General features: G+C 36.4%; 1 protein-coding gene across 12 annotated transcripts in view; it reads left to right on the forward strand.

Annotated features, from left to right (window-relative positions):
- BCAS3 (BCAS3 microtubule associated cell migration factor) overlaps positions 1-20818 on the forward strand; it is a 373998-nt gene that overhangs the window by 58053 nt on the left and 295127 nt on the right. For all 12 annotated transcript variants that reach the window (XR_011326035.1, XM_069790965.1, XM_069790971.1 and 9 more), the window contains exons 10-12: positions 12025-12101; positions 13857-13940; positions 20276-20446. Coding sequence is in view for 11 of the 12 variants with exons in the window: in XM_069790965.1 (XP_069647066.1) it covers positions 12025-12101; positions 13857-13940; positions 20276-20446 (332 nt within the window). In the remaining variant the exon portion in view is untranslated. The remainder of the gene's footprint in view (positions 1-12024; positions 12102-13856; positions 13941-20275; positions 20447-20818) is intronic.

Here is a 20818-nt window from a genome sequence, read left to right on the forward strand (position 1 = left end):
TCCCGATGTAACCTACGACTTGCCTCTCAATAGGAGGCAATTGATTGTAATGGGTAAGGTGCTCTCCAGAAGCTGTTCTTCTACTGTAAGCGTCCCTTTGCTGCCTCAACGTCTGTAACACAGTAATTGATATGTTAGTAGAGAAAAATGGTGTGTTTTCTATTGCTTGTGATCTGCTCTGTCACAGGATGTGGTTAGGATTAGGATGTCATTTACGTGCTCCCAAGACTGTGTGTGTTTTAATGCTAAACACGAAGGAAATATTCAGCCCAGAAAAAAATTAAAATTTAATTTTTCAAGCAGTTAGTGACTAGTGCTTCTGTTTATCAATTAGAATAGCCTCTTAAAATCTATAGATTACTGAGGGATGATAATTTACTTTGGAAGGCTCAGAGTTTTATTGTTAAAAAGGAGAGTCTGAAATTTTCTGGAGGTATTTTCAGTCACAATTGGAAAAGGTCAAAATTATCTTTTTATATTATCTATGTATTTAAAGAAAAATCTAGTTAAGAGAAGCTGTTTCTTGTAATAGTTTGAAGAAAAACATTTTTATGCAGTAATATTAAAGTTGCCAATAGGTGTCAGTTTCTTCCTATACATGGATGTAAGATACTAGGAGGCTGCTGGGGTTCAGTGAAGAGAGCCAAATGGGAAAAGACTCACTTCTTTTTATTTCATCAAAGAAAATTAGGATACAAGCCTTGCTTTATTTTAGATAAAAAGTAAAAAAAAAAAACCAACAAACCCTCGGTTAAGTGTGTATTTTTGAGAACTCTTGTGCTTTTCGAATTCCAGTTATTGTTTTTTTTTAAAAAAAAGATACTGCAGTTTGTTTTTTAAAAATTAATCCACTGAACTGTATTTTGAGAAACAGGGGTATCCCATTCCTAACTTAACTTTCGATTTGCAGTGCATTTTTGTGGAACAGCAGTGGAATTTAAAGAGGATAAAATAAAGCTTTTGGAGTTATTTAACAAATGATTTGAAAATCCAAACTCCTGAAATGTCACTATTCACAGTGTATTTCTCCCAGCTGTGCTGTGTTTGTAATACGAGAAACTGAAGATGTTCTCAAACTTTGTTCTAGTTCTGGGGTTCCAAAGCTCGGTTGAAGACACCCCTCATTTTATGCTGGGCATTTCGGAAAGCTGCGGCACCCAGCAGACAGCTGGAGCTGCTGCTGCCACCACGGCCCTTCCCCTGCCACCACCCCAGCTTGCCTGTGGCCAGTGATGGGGTGTGACGGGGCAAAAAAGACGTGTGCTTTTTTCCTAGATGAATGGGTTTCTTGGACCTGTGCTGGGGAATAGTTGTCCTGAGTGTTCTGAAGTTTAGTTGTTTCACTTCATAGCTTATGCTATCAAGCGGGTGTTACGCTCTGGCATGTTGAAGGCTGCAGTAAAGCTTTTGTCTTAAGCTTTCTGACTTCGTATGTGCTGAAATATCTTTGACCTAAGAGTATATCTTTAAAGGCTTAAGTTACTCTGTGTTTGAAATTTGATGTAAATGAGCTACCTAGTTAGCTGCATAGAGTTTTGATAGTCGAAACTGGCCAACTGGCCAGCAACTGGGCTCTTTTGCAGTGCGTTTTTGGTTTGTTGTTTTTTTTTTTAAATTTAGGAAAGGGCAGTGTCAGTTTAAATTGGAAAAGTAGAAATCCCTGAAAAGGAAGCTTGGCACAAGGTCTTATAGGCCTGTTTGTTTCCATTATGGGAGCATCCCAGCTCTGCAGGACAGTGGCAGTAAGAATGCCCTGGCTGCCCAGAGAATTTCTCATTGTGAAGAAGATTCTCAGCTGTGTTATCTGATTGATTGTAGTCAGAAGCAGTGGCATTAAAGGTCAAAAATATTAAATGAGGATCACTAGCTCTTTGAAGACATTTCTGTTACTGTGTAAGAAATGTTTCTTTTTCACTGCGTAGAAAAAGAAAATCTTTTTTTCAAGAAGATTTGGTGATGATGTGGAGATCACAACTTCCATCCATATCAACTGAGTGGTGTGGGAGCCTTAGAACCTTACTGAGACAGCTAAAAAGCAAACGTAATTAAGCAGAAGCTCTTGTCCATTTTGTTGAGTGTTTATACATAAAAATTAAATGCAGAATGTACAATTAAAAACAGTGTCAGGAATTCTGAAGTTTGGTGTTCCTCAGCAATGCTAATGCAGCTGTGTTGCACATGAGTAGTATTTGTCTTTCTGTTTTTGTTTTTGTGGTTGAATGTGTAGCTTAATATATTGTTGTAATAAATATACCATAAAATATTCAGGATGTAGAACATGGTCAAGTTCGTGCTGCTGTTGGAATGTTTAACTCGTGCATTTCCTGATTTTTCTTGAGCAAATTTGACATAGTACTACTCTTCCCTCCGGTGCCCCCCCGCTGCATGTGATTAGATGGAAATGTGCTGATTTGACTTGAATGGCAGAGCGCCAGCACATATTATTTGTGCCTTTTGTAAGAATAACTCAGTGTACAGGTGCTCCAGTCTTGGTGTGTCAATTTAAGACAGCTGCTTAAACTTGAAGGGAAAACTTACCGTTGATATTGTAGAAAAATTACCAGGATATCCTATAATCTACCCAGTGTGGTATTCTTATTTTTAAATGTCTGCTAAGGAAAGGCATAGCATCGGTCTGCAAAGAACTCATGGCAATAACTTTCATGCAACACTTCATTCTCTACTGTGCTTATGCTTGGAGCCAACTCTGTTTCGTTAAGAAGGGACTTGAATCAAGGGGAAGATAAAGCCAAACAGTATTTTTGCGTCCTGCACTGTTTTAATTGCTCATATGGCCAAACTACAAAAATTCATTTGATGCTTATAATAAGAATGTGTTTCCTTTGGTAGTTGTGAATGTCAAGGTGTGGATTTTAAATACATTTTTAAATAGTTAAGAGTTTTATTGTGGTTCACTGAAGATTTCCTTCAGAGCCTTTTTCTGAATACTGCATATGACTGAACGATCAGAAATGAAAGTGATGTACAGGCTTTTTTTCCCTACTTTGCTCGAAACAATAGATGCAGAAAAGCTGAATTTCATTGATTTCTATTACATCAGTGCTCCCTCAACCCTTCTCCAAAAATGCTTACTTAGGGGAACATTGATGATTATGAATATGGCCTGATGGATACTTTCTTCTCTGTAAAGAATATCCTTCCCACCCCCTGGGCCCTAAGTAAAGATTATCCCAGATAACATCATGCATGTGGCATCATCTTTGTGTCCGATAACTAGTGCCTGCTCGGTTTCTCTGGCCCTTCCACTCCTCATATTGATATATTCTCCATCCATTATTCTCTAGGGATGAAGACAGTTATTGCAGCCATTAGCTGGCACCACATTTCTATTGATGCTGTACAGCTAGAGCCTTAAGAGGTAATTTTCCAGATTTTAGTCAGAGTACTTTATTGTATATAAAGTCTCAAAAGACTTGACTAACCACAAGCCAAAAATTATTTAGTATATGTTAAATGCACCCCACCTGCACCTCTCAAAATAAATAAAAAAAAACCCAAACCAAATGGTGTTTGATACTCTAATCTGCAATTTGGATGTAGTATTCCTATTTTCACTAACGTTCACATGCAAGAAATAATATGGTGGTTTCAGTTTGTCACAGGTCTGATCTGGAAATCATCTAGGCTTTTTTGTACGTTTTTGTTAGCTTTGTTAGAATTCCTTTTCCCTGATCAGCACACAGGGAGCAGTTTGATCTCTTTGCTTTGAAGTAAAAACACTGGATGTCTTATGAAAAGGTTTAATGCCTGAAGAGTTACAAACAGAACTTCTGGAAGAATGTACATTTCTCTTCTCAACTGTGATCAGTGAGTGGCATTTATCCTGGATATCCCACATGGTATAATAACTGATGGGATTCCTCCATCTGTGGAGGGAGACTCTTCAGTTTAGATCGAAAGTCCTTAAGGCAGGTGGGAAGTAAGCTCCTGATTCACAGTATTTTCTTGATCAGTGAAGAGAAGCCAAGCATGTTCATATGAATTGTATATAAGCAGTTTTATTTTTACACACACACACACATATATATAAACACATACCCCTTCATGTAATTTTTAACTGCCTTCCTTGAGAAATGTTGGTTTGATCTTGCTTTTACTTTTTAACAGTGTTACTTATAAGAGTGTTTTTTCCTGAATGTGGGAATCAGTGTATCACTATTACAGGATAACGTTGAAATACTTTTTGAAAAGGTCTTTAGGGCAACGTGGTAGATTTATGGAAATGAATGTCTTTGTTGCTTACAGGGTTTTTTGCTATATTGCAGGAAAGTGTAAATACAACAGAAAAATTGTGTAAAGACAGAAAGCAGGCATTGGTACCCAAGATGTGTATCTATCATATCTCCTGGGTTTGACAGTTTTAAAAATTATATCTAGAACAGGAAGTGCTGTTTGTTTCTGTGTAAGTTATTTTTATCTAAAGCGTCCAAATCCTTAATGTTAAAGGCCAAAACAAAGCCATCTTACTCACATTGTCCTGTACAGAAAGAATCTCTATAGTAACATTATTATTTATCACTCTCCAATACTCTGAACAAAAAAAAGAAAGTAAACCTGAAATTAAAACATAGTTTGTCCTGAAATCAGTCAAACTTGTACTAAAGTAAATAACCAAGCCTAATGAACATTAAGGGCCACAGATATTTTTAGTAAGAGCTTTGGTATTGGTCTTAGACCTGTAGAGTAATAGTAAAATACTTAAAACTGTCACGATAGAATTGACAGGGAAAGGAGGTCTCTGTAGTAATAATGATCATAGTAGTAGTAGTAATAATAATAGCAACAACAATAGCAATAATAATAATGACAATTATGATAATAATTTAAAAAATTCCAATCTGTGGTCCTTCCCCAAGCTTGCATGAGGGAATTCTGTTCTTCTGATCCAGGATAGCACAAAATGCGGCTCATTGCAGGGCTGGGTCTGTTGTGAACATGACTTGTATTATGAATATAGCCCTGCAAAGGTGGGTGATGACAGTATATGTAGCATTTGTGGCTTTACTTTTTCACTTTATTTCTAGATGGGTTTTGGGTTTTTTTGTGTGTTTTAATAATGATAATGCCACTATGATCTAAAAAAGAAGAAAAAGAAAAAGGCCCTGGATGGCAAGCATGGTTTCACAGTAGGGTGCATCCTGCTGGTTTGCTCTTTTGCTCGGTTTTTATGGGTGATACTTAAACAGAAGGAAGTACAAGAACAATAGAAGAGTTTTGGAAAGTATGTGACAGTGTGAGAGTAATAACATTTACATAGGGCCTTTCATCTAGAAGGAACCCAGAGGAATTTATAAACAATATTACTTTATACAGTTTATAAACAAATAAATTCGGTTTGCTTGGTGATGCTTAAAAAAAAAAAACCAACCCAAAACAAAAACAACCACCAACAAACCCCAAACAAACAAAAAATATTAGATAAAACAACTTATATAATTTGTTTTCCTTGGAATAAACAATGCTTTTGCAACAACAGTAATTACTCGTTATTTATTGTATATTCCCTTTCTATGCTGCCTGTCATGGATCTGTTTTCTGGCTGCTTTGGATTGTAAGACTTAAGAATGTAGTTTTGTAATTTCATTACTACAGAGTGCTGTATATTTTGTAAGACCTAGAAAAAAATTACTCATTGATTGTAAGCTATATCCAGTGACTGAAAAGTAACATAGCTTTCGTGGGCTATTGTAGCTATTTATTTGAAAATACACAATACCATTGCTTTACAGATTTTTAAAGTGATATCTGGGAAATACCTCAAATGATTAAAGGCAAATAATTTTGGTTAAAGAGAGTTACGCATTTTGGAATTTGCTCAGAAAACTGTGTTTAAAAACACTATACAGTTAAGATGGCATATGTCATCTTCAGTGAACCTCTTCACACACTGAAACAAAAAAAATCTTTGTTTATCTAGTAATCTGCTTTCTCAGTAAGGTTTCACTTAGTTTTGCCTTAGGATGTAGGTTAGCCTTGGAGATCTCTGCCCTGACCAGCCTTCCTTGTGTTTGCTGACTGTATCCTATCCCAGTGTCATATTCATCATACTCAAGAGATGCAATTTCTTCCATGGTTTGGGATTAGAGACAGAATCCTAAGCAGATTTTATAATAATTCTGCCTATAGACCCATATTGTATAAACACTTGCACAGAGAAGTAGCTTGAAATAAAACTGGACAACACTAGTATGCATTCCTCACAGATATAAGGTGTGGAACGTCCATTTAAAAAAAAATAACCAACCACAGTAATTATGAGGATAATTCTTAAAACTGATATCAAAAAAGGATAAGTATGTATCAGTGCAGAGGAAATCAGAGAAAACTGGGAAAAAGAAAGTATTGAAAATTATGGAAAAAGGAAGTTTTCCTATTTAAGTGATGGGGCGGAGGGGAGACAGAAAAGAACTTACGAAAATGGTTTTCATTAAAAGGTAAAACCAAAGTCAAGTTAGAGGGGATGAAACACCTGTAAAAATAGGTATAGAGAATAAGAATTCTTACAACATGCTGTGAAATTAAAAAACAACCAGTAGTGTCTTAAGATAAGCATGTTGGGATGTGTTTGAAGAAAAGCAATGTTGTTCTGGAGGCTTCTGATTTGGCTTTTTCTTTCCCTTAGCTTTATTCATTCGCGCATTAATTTGCAACAGTTTACTGCATGTCATTTTACAGTGCATTTCAGTGAGGTCTGAGAAGGAAATACAGCTGTACTCTGGGTAAGGAGCCATATTCAGTTATGAGTAGATCGTTATGTAAACTGAAAATAAGTTCTGACTTAGCTCAGACAAGTTCTGACTGTTAGCGTCATATTTTTCTAGAGAGAAACATTGCCTTCTAGTGCATATTTGGGTCTGAATACTTCGCCGTGATAAGGCCGTCTTTAGCTCTTCATTAATGGAGCCATTCAGGCTGTGTAGGATGTTTCTGAAGAAGGACCAAACGAAAAAATGATAGCCTTAACTATGATAGTGCTCACTTCTGGAGGAAAATTGTTATTAGAATACTGGTCCTCTACCTGCATTGCCTGTTTGGTTTTTTTTAAACAGGCCATGTTGGTATGTGTTATGTTTGGTATATATGCAGAATCACTTAGAGCACATATATCATCCATACTTTGTGAGTGAGAAGGGCACGCATCTAGAGCACATCTGAAGATACTGATTTGACTTGTAGCAGTGTCATGGATAACAGATGCACAGCTCTGGTCCTCCTGAAGAACTGAGCTGTTGAAAGCTGAGGCTTTTAATTGCCTGTGGGATTCCAAAGTTTGTGTGCTTGGATGTGAAGTAGCAAACTGCCAAGTTTTTATGGATATTGGGAATTCCTGCAGTGTTTAGCCCACAACTCTCCATCCCATACTGGACTTTTGGGTTTATAGATATATATGTATTAATTTTTTTTTTAAATTTTTTTCCTCATGAAAAAACTGTGGAGCTTGATGAAGAGCTGCCCCAATAGAAGTGGTTCAGGTTTTAATAGTGGCATGTTTTGTGATTTATTGGCTTAATCTCTGTTATAGCTGACATGACTCTTAATGGCCCTGTTGCTCTTAACAGTATTTTCCCAATGCACTGTTTGTTTAAAAGCTAAGTGGGAGGAGAGGAATGTGTTGCTTTTCTCTTCTTGGCTGCTGTCTGTGTATTCACACTGCCGTTACTGAAGCTAGAGGATGAGTTTTTTGAAAACAATTTAAGAGTGGGACTGGGGTCTTTAGTTTTCTGTAGGAGCATAGACCAGTGGAAAGATCCAGAGTCAGAGAAGTGGATATTTGTGTGAATTTTCAGAGATGAGTAGAGGAGGTGATTTGGTTTATTATGGGCATATGGATATGAATCTCCAAAGGGTGGTAGAGATTTTCGTAAAAGTAATTGAAAAATAATGTAAAATAAACATACCTTTTCTTTGCTCACTCATTAAGTAAACATTTGTATAGCTCTTCAGAGAATTTTAAGTAACTTCTAGGATTCCTGTATTCTCAGTAAAACCAAATACATAAAGACAGCACAGCAATAAGTAAGCTATAATCACAAACTATATGCTTATTTCAGATTATAATTTTATAACTCAGTTATTAAGAAAAAAGATGGGAAGAAACTAAGAAACTGCAGTGTGAAAGAATTTACCTACAGTACCATTTTGATGTAGGTAGCACTTGCATCTTGGAAATGGGAAAACCATGGCACAGAATATGAGGGACCAGAGTGCTTTTGCTGCCCGTGAGATCCTCGGCTCTTAGCCAAGTCCCTGTTCGGAGGGAGCCTGGAGCCCGTTTCTTATTCATCAGCGCTGCTTAGGCCAGCACCAGTTGGAGTTCTTGGGCATAGGAACTTAATCAAGTTAGCAGAAAAACTTGCACTTTGATTCAGGTTTGCAAAATAGTATTTTTATACTTCTGCCTTTTCATGGCTTTGAAGTAGTGCATTTCCTCTGTGTGTCGTTATAAAGCACAGAGGGAGAGAGTAACTGTGTACTTAAAAAACTTTTAAAATAGTTTCCAGTAGGTTTTCACCTATATTTTTGTGGGTGATAGTCCCAGTAAAGCTTATTCTAAGATCAGATGTTTTTTAGTACTTGCTTGATTTGCTGTACTTTTGGAAGGACTTTCCCCGAGTGATCTTTTCTTGGATGACCTCTCCATACTGTCATTAAAACGTGGAAACTTTGGTCTTCTTGACAGTTAGTTCTGCACTCTCATTATGTTCATTCCTATTGTAAACATGCTAAAGTTGCTGCTGTTATTGCTTGGAATGGATTTTTCCTCAGTTGTTTTGAAGTTTAATAGAAATAGAAGTTAATCTTTAAGAGAGTTAGGCTGGTAACGATTGGATGGCCGAGCTTGATAGGTCACGCTGTGTCTGTCTTTTCATTTGCCTAGTAGATGATGTTCTGCTGACTCCAGCTGTTTTTTTGGAAAGCAGAAAAACAATTTGCTTTTCCTTCCCATGAAGTATAACCCTTTGTTTATCCTTGTACTGCCGCAAGTTTCCAAAATGCAGAGACTTGCAAAGAAAAGAAAGGGAGGAAATAGCTCTTTTTTTACGCTGTTTTTTGTATCGGAGAGTAGAGTTTAGTACTGAGTTGAATTGTTGACCTCTGTGGAGGTTATTATTAGAATTGGCTGATTTGTGTGTGGAGCTCCGTCTGATTGACGGAGTCCAGTTCATGGAACGAACTATCTACAGTGGGTTTAGTGAAGAGAGTTGCAGTTTTTCTAAGTAACTTTTAAAATTATTTGATTAATTTTTTATTTGAAGAATAATGCTTTTTGCAGTTCTTCGTTTGCTTCGGTTCACTGAAGTAATTGAGAACAGCTCCCTTTTCCGAGCAAGATGTTTCTTTTCGTTATGAGTTGCTGAATTGCTTGGGTTTTGTTGTTACAGTGCATCTGTTGGCTGATACTCCTTTTGTTTTCTGCTGCAAGGATGTTACGAGGTGCTTGCAGAGCTTGGGAAATGCAAGTGACTGATTCTGAAGTCACTGTAGAGATTTGTGTGATGAGGGCTATCGTCTGACAGCTTTAAATGCTATATTTTATACAGAAAAGGGAGGAAAAATAAATGAAGTTTGGGGGACCTGACTATCTTTACTGATCCAGATAAGAATTGCCGAAGCAGAAGTCAGCATTAAAACCTTACTGGTCGTGATCTATAATGTCATCGGAAGAACACGTTTGTATTTACAACCCAGGGTTGTATTTACAACCTTTTTTTGCTTGCTTTGTTCCTTAAGAGGCTCTGGCTACCCACATTTTATGCACTTCTGGAATGCAATAACAATTGTGGCATCATCTCTTCAGAATTCGTTTTCCTTCCTGAGATCAAGGAGTGATAAGGCCTTACAAAATACTCACTTGGTTTGGCTTTCCTGGCCTGAGATGGATTTAATTGGATGAGTTGCTGCTTTTCTCCTTCCATTGCTTTATGACCTTTGAAATAGCTTGGTATGATCTTTCAAATTTTGCAATACCCTCACTGCTCGGCTCTCAAAAATGAAATAGAGTGCTTTGTTTTAGACAGCATGAACAGTATAGCAGCTGTTGCTGCACATGCCCAACAAAATGCCATCAAATGTGTCTTTAAGTGCTGTCAAATGTCAGCGTAAGCTTACACCTATACGCTACAGTTAACACCCTCCCACTCGCCTTTTTCACCATTTTGCAAGCACTGAAAATAATGCCATTAAACTTTTAAAAGTCTGTTGTCCTCACTAAATGTTCTGGACTATTTTGGGGCCTGTTTGAAAAGACCCCGATGCTTGCAGAAAGAAGGTGGTGAATATGTTTGCTTTTTCTCACTGTGGTTGGCAGATCAGTATCAAGAGTCTGACACAAGAGCCTTTGGGGAAATAGAAGCTTAGCTAGCTGTGTCTTGTGTCTTTTTTTTTCTTTTCTTTTTTTTTAATGTTGCTTCTCAGAATGTAGCGTAGGATTTTATGCAATAAATTGCAGTTGTTTGTTATATGTGTTCTTCTAAAATGCTGTTTGCCTGATCTCAGTGCTCCTTCTGCCTGTGATACAGGATCAGCAAACCAGGGCTCTGTCAAATGAGACACACATGTCTATAAGTTTTTAAACGTTTTGTTGCTTGGCCAACCAGTGAGAATATGAATTAGTAAATTGTCTATATTAGCCTAAGAACTGATGAAAACGGAGATTAACCATTTGCTTGATGGTCCCCTCCTTCCCCCCATTCTCTTCCACCTTATGCAATATTTCTTTTATATATATGTATAAGTTTTAGTGTACCAGAATGGATTTAGGTCTAGTAAATGGCGTTACGCATATGGCTGGCAGTCTTAGTTTACTAGTTCAAGTTTGAACACTCAAGCTTAAATCTTGTTATCAGGGCCCTAATCAGTAGACAGTTTTGTGGCTTCATGTGTGTGACTTCAGTATCTGAACTTTCAGACTCTTGCCTTGACGAAGGATCCCACTGAAATCAGCCTGCTGGAATCGTACAGCGTGGACGTTTACGGTGTCAGGGCTGGAATACTAAAGTTCAGATACATCAGTAGGATTTGAGCACTAAATACAGGCAAGGATGATGAAAAACAAAAGAGGGGAAACAGGACATGGAAATAGGATAGTAGTAGCAATTAGGATGAGGGTCACCCTGCTACTTTTAATTGTAGATTACTTAAGCTTTTCATTTATGTTTAAGTGTTATCTAATTGTTTTCAATAATTTAAAATTCTGTATTTTTAATTGTAATAGTTAATAGTGTGATATTCTTGGTGGTTGTTTTTTGAGGGGATTTTTTGGTTGTGTGTTTTGTTTTTTAACTCAGGCGTTATATTTTAAATTGCATTTAACATGGGCCTAATTAATTTTAAGCCTTGCCATATTTGCATTCACAGCTGTTTTCAGTGGCTATTATAGGTATTTTCACCTTTTAATCCTCAGAAATAATTCTCTATTTTATGTTCATGTCTATGCATGTGTATATATCTATTTTTAATGATAATATAAAGGTAATGAAAAGCAGGTGAACAATGGAAACTTTGCCACTGATTTTAAAGTAATTACAAATTCTCTCACTGTGTAAGCTTAAGTGTGTGCAAAAGTATTTTGAGAGGCTAAGGGCTTGTATATAGAATTATTAAAAACAAAACCAAAAGCACAATACACCCTTTCATACCACAAGAATCTAGAAGAGCTTGAAGTAAACTGAAACTGTTGACCGATGGAAAGACATCAATCAAGTAAAATTAAAATGTGAAGATACAGAACAATCCAGTCAAATATTGCCCACACCCCGCTGTATCAAAATGGCATTAAAATATGCAAACATAAGGAGAAATGAGTATTTACACATAATTAACTGTTAAAATAGCTCATCTAACCGCAGTTTTATCTTTAGGAACAAAAATGCAAGCATTTACTGAGTGATATTAGCAATTGAAAGGTTTTTGTTTAGACTTTTTGTTTTCTTGGCAATAAGTAAAATTCTTTGTAAGAAGTCATTAGGATATTTCTTAATGTTGCCTTTTAAAACTTTTCAGGCTGCTATCCTTGTCCAGGGCCAAACATGAATCCTATTGCTCTTGGAAGCCGTTGGCTTGCATATGCAGAAAATAAGGTAAGGAAAGGTTTAATTTCAAAAAATACTTCTCTTTGTTTCTAGATATCCTTCTAGCTTTTATATATATAGGGGGTGGGGAAAGAAAAGTCTTAGAAAAAAATGTGAAAAAGATGATCTGTAAGAGGACTTGCATAACAATGACCGACCCTATATTTGACCCACTCTGTGCTTTGGTATTCATATATGTCATATATTTACTCTGCATATTTGATTTAAGCTTGTGAACTTGGGGTCATAAATATGCAAGTAGCGTAGGCAGAGAAGATGGCTGTCAACATGTGTTTTCAGTGAGGTTGCTCAATAATCAACCCATTTTGCACTGAAAAAGTTTAAAGCACTTAATTATAGACACCTCTGAAAGGCAGGCAAGTGAGGATTCTGAAATTCTGTTTGGGGAAACTGAGTCAGGACAGAGCCAGTGAGTTTGTATTAAACAACACAGCAATGCACTTTGTAAATTAGGAAACAGCATTAAAATGACCACTTTTTAACATTGCTGAAATTGTTAAGCTGCAGGAAAAAAAAAAGAAAAAGTTGGATGACTTTTTCTTTTTTCTAGAGGCAAAAGAAGAAAACAGATCCCTAGCAAAATAATTATCACTGTTCTTACCCAGCCCTAGGCCAGAGAAGTGGTTGTGTATTTAAAGCTTGAAGTGTTTGAAAACTTTAAATTCAAGTTCCAATGCCTTATTTTTATTTCAAAGCAGATGTTTTTTCTCCCTTCCACCTGTGACTGGAATAGCTGCTTCTGGAGCTGAACCAGAAATTATCAGAGACAGACTTTAGAAATGTATTTGTTACACCTTTTCAAGCACAACTGATTTCTCTCCAAATTCAGGCCTGCCTTTCCTTTAATGCCACGCCTATGTGGTTTTGTAAAACTTAACCAGTCAGCCTGGGATTTAAAAAGTACTGCTGCCAAAAGTATAAGCCACTGATCAGCAAAAGGAAAGGAATTTAAATGGCTTGTGTGTTCCCAGGTATATTCATTGTGGACTTCCCCTTTCTCCCTAGTTTAACTATTTTTATTTAGATACTTAAATAAAGCAGGAAAGGAAAGCCTGTAGAAACAAAACCAGTGATTTTTAGTTTTCTTTTTGCTAAAGCAGTTAAACAGGCAACATGTTATGTGTACAAGCAACAAATATCTGTAGTTTTTGCCATTTTATTTAGTTAGAAGCACAGATTCTATTGTTAGTTAGGGTTCAAAGGCAAGAACTGCTTTTGTAGGTTGATGGCAGGTAGAAGAGTCTTGTTTTGGTTTATTGGTTTTGAAGGAAGGCAATATAGAGTAAACCCCATGTACATTCCTTTAATCTATTCAACGTAAAGTTTAAAGTAGCTCTTTTCCTTTGTCATTTCTTTGCTTGCTAGTCATAAAAAGGAGGGGAAAGCCACACTCACGATTCTTAGAATGTCTGATATTTAATGTTACGTATACATGGCTAAAGCTTTTGATTATATTTATTTAAATTTATTTGTGGTATTGCTGCCAGACCAAAAATCCCACCATTTCAAAGTTTATGAATTCTTAGTGACTACTCATCTTGTAATTGAAAACTGGAGTTGAGTATGCGACAGTCTGGGTGGCACCCAGAAGATTATAAAAAGGGGTTAAGTGTCTCAGCAGGGCTTTTTGCTATTTGTAGGAAAAAACACACCACTGTACATGATAAATAAGAGCTATGGTAATGGGTTATGGGTTTATGTAGTTTAATAGTAGTTACTCGGTTGCTGTCTTTCTTCTTGTAGCTGATCCGATGCCATCAATCCCGTGGTGGAGCCTGTGGAGACAACATTCAGTCTTACACTGCCACAGTCATTAGTGCTGCCAAAGTGAGTACATCATCTGCTGCTGGGAGAGGTTATCCTGTAAGATAATTATTAGGTTTCCCTGCTGAATTGTACTGTGTGTCATCCCCCCGCCCCATTCACAAAAGAGGAAAACACAGTAAGAAACATCCTAGCATTAGCAACATGCATATGGTCCTGATCCTGCAAATCTCTGAGTAGCCATTCTTTTCACAAAGTATTCCCGTCCTTCAGAACTGAATTTTTAAAATTTTATTTATTACAAACAGCTATTCATATTAGTGACCCCTTGTGTAGGAAAATCATAGTAAAATGGATTTGTATAATGGGTATTCATAATACTGCAAGTTTACATGATTAGAAATCAACATTGTGAATTATTACTCTTTTAGCATAATGAAAACTGACTTTACAAGTGCTTGATGCTTTTTCGACTCAATCACACTAGCATTATATGTTTTAATCTCTCTCAAGGATGACAGCGCAGTACTGGAGCTAATTAATTACCTGGCAGCTTTCTTTGAAGGTTAGAGTTTATTAATGACTGTTTACATACAGGTTCCATTGCCTAGTTTTCTTAGTTCAGATGACATTATAATATCCCTCTGTTTTCAGAGAAATATCTGGGTTTTCGTAGTATGAAAAGAAGACCATGGCTTGGAAAAATCTTAAACGAGCCAGAGTATGCAGAACTGTTGTTTTACTATTCCCCCCCTCCCTGCTCCTTTCCTTGAGGACTTGCCTGCAACATTTTGCCAAGTAATTTCTTTTTCTCGCACACGCACACACATACACAAAGTGAGTTTTGGCATTGTCTGGCAAACTTTGTGCTGATTACAAGCTTTCATTGTAACCACTAGCCTTTTCATTTCTGATATGCACAACAAAACAAATCTAATAATAGGAATTAAATGACAGCACAGCACAGAAAGCTGAGCGTCACTGAAGAAAACAACAGTTACAAGAACCCACAAAGAGAGACATAGAGCATGCCATCTCATGTAAAAAAAAAACATAAAAACAAATATATTCCATCAGCATAGCTTTGGACACAATCTCACTGTGGCTGGAGGAGGAGAAAAATCACAGTTTTTTACATTGTTGAGGAGAACTTGAATTGCTGTTCTTCTGAAGACGTCTGAAATTTGCTGTTATCTCTTTGCATACTTTCACCATCAGCAAAAAAAAAAAAAAAGGGGAGGGGGAATCTCCCCAAACTCCTTCAATCTTAGTGTCATTAACATGTTTTTTATAGCACAGTTAAGTTTGAAAAACCAACTGGCTTAGCATGATCAGCCACAGTTATGATCAGAAGTGGTAAAATCTTACTGACGGATCACTGTACTGCCAAAGCCAAGCCTACTCACAACTGAAGAACAGGCCAAAGCTTTCTTAAACCATATAATGATTGTCACAGCATTCCAGTAGGCATCAAAGACTAAGCGCTATTAGGTTTAATTTTTTGCGACAGACTAAAAAAAAAATCTAAAAAAGGAGGACATCTTCTATAGCCCCTACCCCCAAAGACCGTGGATAACTAGGTTTTAAAGCCAGTAAGGACCAAGATGATGACCTTACCTGCTGAGTAGTACTAGTCAAGGATCATAATCTAGAAATTCCCATGTTAAGATGAACATATGCAAATGCAGAAGTAGTGATGTTGCATCACATGAGTAGATACTGAAGAGAAATATAATCATTTATAATCATAGGAAAGAAGAGATAGTTAGGCTCTGTACAGAGATAAAGTAATAGTGAAAGTTAGGAAAATGGGTAATCATAAGGGCACAATCTCTACTACATTATATTTTGCATAGCGCATTACTCTCAGCTGGCCGTTAGATGTTACTGTAATAGACAAGATGAATACTAATATAGTTTTAAATATTTGCATGATTTGGCTCTCGAGTATATCTCAGCCTTACTGTATTAATTTGTTATTCATGTCTGAGTGTGCAACGGTAAATGTGAAATGTTTCATTTATTACTTATTTCACTGAATCTTGGCTTACTATCTAGCAAGTTTTCATCTCTGATAACCGAAATGCTGACCTTCTTGTTGGCAAATATATACTCCAAATATCTGTTGCTCTTTGTCCATCTCATTACCTCACCATAAACTTTATTCCTTGCTTAAGTAAGTCTTCATTTATAAACCTCTACTGCTGTTATATCTTATCAGCCTGCAGTGGTGTTTAATTCATTTGCTTTGATCAGCGGAAGTATTAGCTTTTTTGAAAGTGTATGTCCTTTTCTGTTCCCTACACTGCTGCTTTTTAGTTCTGTAAAAGTTCTTGTTTTGTCAGATTATCTTGGGTTACAGCCTTTTCTCCATTTGGGTTCCAATTTCTTATTGAAGGAAGTGAAAGAACATTCATATAAAAGAGAAAGATAAAGCTGAGAGCAAAGAGTCATTTCAACAGGGTCACTTCTGAGAATTACCTTTCAGATCCTCTGTAGAAGATCTCAATGGCAGTACAGAATATTTACTTTAATGGTATTCCCTTTGAGAAATGTTTTTGAACGTCCTGTTAGTGAACAGTGGGTTTGTCGTCAGTGTGATGTACTGCTTTGTACTATACTTGATGCAGCAAATAAATTTCCCCCATAATCAAATAACTTAGGAGTCAGAAGCTCCCCTGTTAACCGAGAATACTGAGGTCAAAATTGTGGTCATGTTGGAGTGTGGTGTTTACTGATGCCAAAACTCTTGTTATTCTGGTAACATTATGAAGAATTCCTTTACGTCATTGTCCCATTCGATTTTATTTGTAGAAGGATTTTATTTTGAAAACTGAACTTTCTCCTGTTTCTCCTTAGATGCATCTTGCAAGAGCATTGCTTTTTGCTGTTGCTGGAAAAACACATGCATTTTTTCCAGCTCAATCTCTTGTTGTCATTTCCCCGCATTTGTTTGGTGGCTTTCTGTCTGTTCCTGTTCTAAAAAGCTCTGATAATTTGTCTAATTTGACCAAGCAGAGGATTTCTGGAAATAGAAAATGTGTCAAGATTCCAGTTTAGGTTAATGTTTAGCAAAGATAGAAATTGTTGCGTTTGGGAAAATGAAAGTATTGTTCCTTATGGGATAAAGATTCTTTTAACTCCAGTTGAACAAACACAGTGGAATGGATGGAGAATATCTTTCAGAATAAACCCCATTATTACTTAACAGTATTAGTGATGGGGGAATATTCAGGTGCTTGGTTTGAGATAAGCATCTGAATGTGAAATTGCTTGTTATAATTATCCATATAGGTCCATTTTGGATGCAGCAAGGAAGGGGACATAGGAAAAGACATTCTTATGTCTCCCTTCTTGTTTTTTTTCCTATGTCTTGTTGAAGAGAGGTTTGGTCCCACCATGTCCCTGAGTGAGCCACGTTTCAGCTCATTCTCTCTCCAAGCGGTGCTCTTGCAGACCTTCCCCATCCTAGTGGTCAAACTTGGCATGCTGTTTGAAATGAATTTCCTAATAGGTTTCTTCCCTGTCCTACCCTCCTTTTCAGAATATGCGGCAAGAGCAGGAAAGGGAAACATCTTTGTGAAGCATGAGCATTTCAACATTTAGTTTGAACTTGAATCTATAATTGGTTGTATGTTCATTTGTTCAAACTAACCAGGAGGCTTTCATACTGTTGATTACCAAGGCATATCTTTTTGATACCTCTTTCTGCTTTCTATAGATTATTCATTACAAATAAATCACGTAAAATGTATTTATTATGAGAAACAGGAGCAATATATTGGTTTGTTACTAAAAGGATGTTGGAACAAAATAGGCACTGAATGATGCATTTTAATTTTTTCATCTAATTGAAGTTGTACTTATTTTTCAATTAAATGAGGTATGAGTGCATACATTTATTTTAATTAAATATGTCTTTATATTTGAATGAATGTGAACAGTGTTATTTTTAAGTAGAAAGGATACACGTGAGCATACAAATAATTTGTGTGTTTGCACAATATGCATCATTGCTTACAAAGGAACTGGGTCGAGTGTTTTAATATTATTTATAAGAAAATTTCACTAAGTATGCACTGGCAGGTTCCCATCAATGACAAAGGAGCTGGGACAATGCAAACTTTAACCTATTTCATTTAAAATGTATTTGGTCTGTCAAATGTCTAGCATCAAATTATAAACCAAGTTCTTCTCACCTCATAACTTCTTTAGTTGATTCTTTCTCCATATCTTTTAATCCTATAGTGGTAAAGCGATTTAGCAAAGGCTGCATCTGTTTTCTCTTGTTACCTGATAACTTCTTAATGAGTACTAACAGCTTATGTGAGAGCAAGGTCATTAGCTCTAATGGATGGAGGGGACAGCTGATATGGCATGGGAAAGGTTAAAGATTACCAGAGAAGTTTTTGCAAATATACACATAGCACAAAGAAGTAAGTGCCGTAATGGTTTTGCACTGATATTTCTGAGCTAATGGCCTCGGCCACATCTTCGTACACCTACTACTTCTCAGTAGTCCTGGAGTCACAGCCTACTCTAACATGTGACAGTAATTCATTTTGCTAGATAAGCACGTTAATTTTTTTCTAGAGAGTTATAAATTTATCCTTGGCCCTTTGTTATCCAATTTCTCTAGTTATAATATTAAAGATATTTTCTAAAATAGGTCAGTTACAATTCTTGGTCTTTTAACTTGCATAGGTATTTTGCCATATAGTACTTCTATACTGATTTCTCCTTCCTACTGCATAAACTACCAGTGCATTTTATACGATTTTAACTATTGGCCAGAAAACTGCCTTGTCAGTTTTTGTAAAGAAAGAGTCTGTTGAAATGCATTCTTGTGATGGCATTGGGTCTATTTTAGGTCTGTTCCTCGGATATCATTATCTGCTTTATGTTACGTTTTTCAGTCTTCTGAATTTGCCACTGCTAAAATTTGTTTTATTCTCATTTGTTGTATCTGAGTATAAAAAGAATTAATAAGAAACAAATGGCAGGATATTACTAAAGACTGTAAACCCCAAAGACATTCCTATGATAAAGGCATGGCTCGATTTTAAGTGGTAGTATCTCCATTAGCATTAATGGGGTAAGTACATCAGCTGAGGCATCTCAGAGGTTAATCAGGCTTCCTGGCTAGATATTGCCATCAATACAGTGTGGCGCCTAATTCTGTTGGCCCTTCAGAGGTTTTCCTGACAACACACTAACAGACTTTGTGTAAGTCATTTCCTATGAATTATTAAAACAAACGTTTGGCTGCTAATTGATGAACACTAATGTGTTTTCTAATCACTGCAGTTTGAGATTTTAGCACTAAACAAAGCAGTTGCAATTGATTTGTGGCTGCTTCTTGGTTTCAGCCTGTGATCTGTACGGTTTTTTTCCTTTTCAATTTAGCAGGCAGCTTAGCTTGTCTTTTTAGTTAAGAATTGGCTTGTTACAGTGTCATTCCATTCTGATCTCTTTTGCTATTTCTTATTTATATTGCATAATAAATCTGCTCAATTCTTTATAGGCAAATAAGGCACAGTCCTTGATTCAAGGAGAAAACATTTAAAGCTGTAGTTTGGGTTGATTTTCTTTAAATCTGTATCTCTCCTACTGTGTGTACTCTCCCTCTTTCTCCAAATAAAATAAAACAACATAAAAACAATCTTCAGCATCTTTAGATGATAAAAGCTGGTGCAATGAATATGTTTGCAATCCCATGTCTGGAGAACATGCAGACTATGGAAAGTAACGTTATGTGCAATGGGATATGTGTGTACTTTGTACAGAGTTGTCCTTTCTAATACCTTGAGGATGGCATTTTTAATTTTGCTGGGTTTGAGTCCCATATTCAGTTTTAATGCTGCAAAAGGCATAGTTGCTGAGAAACAAATGAATGTGTCAGTCATATCTTTCAAAGGCCAAACTCCTTGTCTCTTGCACTTGTGGAGAAGACGTAACTATTTCAGCACTAACCATTAGGGGCTATAAGTATTTCTCTGTGTAACACTGCTCTCCACACGCACCCATCTTGGCTTTATTGTTTGATTCATCTACCTATCTGTGCTCTGTACCTCTTGGAATAAGTTAATAACAAAGTTAAAGAAAAAAAAACCTGTGACATTTAGACGACGTTAAAATATTTCTTTTTTCAACAGTGTTTTGGAAGCATTTAATTCCAAAATAAAGGTGAATACTTCAAATTGATAGGGTGCTAAATTTTTTCAAGATATTTCTGTTACATACAGCCTTTTGCAGCTTATGTATCACTTATAAAAACATTTGTGTTGTGTGCTTCTGGTGTGTGCAATCTAGTTATATTAATTATGTTGAGAAAAAATTCAAGATAGATCCACAAAATATCCCTAAACATTATTTATTGGTTCTCTTTCTTTTTATAGACGATAAAGACTGGACTTACAATGGTTGGGAAAGTAGTTACACAGCTAACAGGGACGCTGCCTTCAGGAGCAACTGAAGAAGAAATTTTAGCTCACAGCAACATTCGTCGAAGTCCTCTGGTGCCTGGAATCATCACTATTATTGATACAGAGACAGTTGCAGAAGGGCAGGTAATACAGTTTGCACAGAAACAGAGCGTGCATTTGTTTTCATGAAAATCTCAGTAATGTGGATTTTATGCTTTTGAAAATGAAAAATAGATGAGATTTTTGCTAGTTAAGAAACTTCTACAGACATGTGCAGCTGTGACAAAGTCCTATTTGGGACTGAAATTAAGCCAAAATATATGTTGTCCTTAGAACATATTTATGTGACACTTTGACAAGATCAAGTGTGAAGTGTCACATTTTGTCTCTCTAACACTTGTTCATAATTGACATTGATTTATGCTGATCAGTTGAAATGTATATGTAGTCTGATTATATTTATTAATACATAATGTGGCTGGAAGATGTGATTGTCTAGAAAAATGGTGAATTGTT

Source organism: Haliaeetus albicilla, chromosome 9 (genome assembly GCF_947461875.1).
Source record: "Haliaeetus albicilla chromosome 9, bHalAlb1.1, whole genome shotgun sequence".
Taxonomy (NCBI): domain Eukaryota; kingdom Metazoa; phylum Chordata; class Aves; order Accipitriformes; family Accipitridae; genus Haliaeetus; species Haliaeetus albicilla.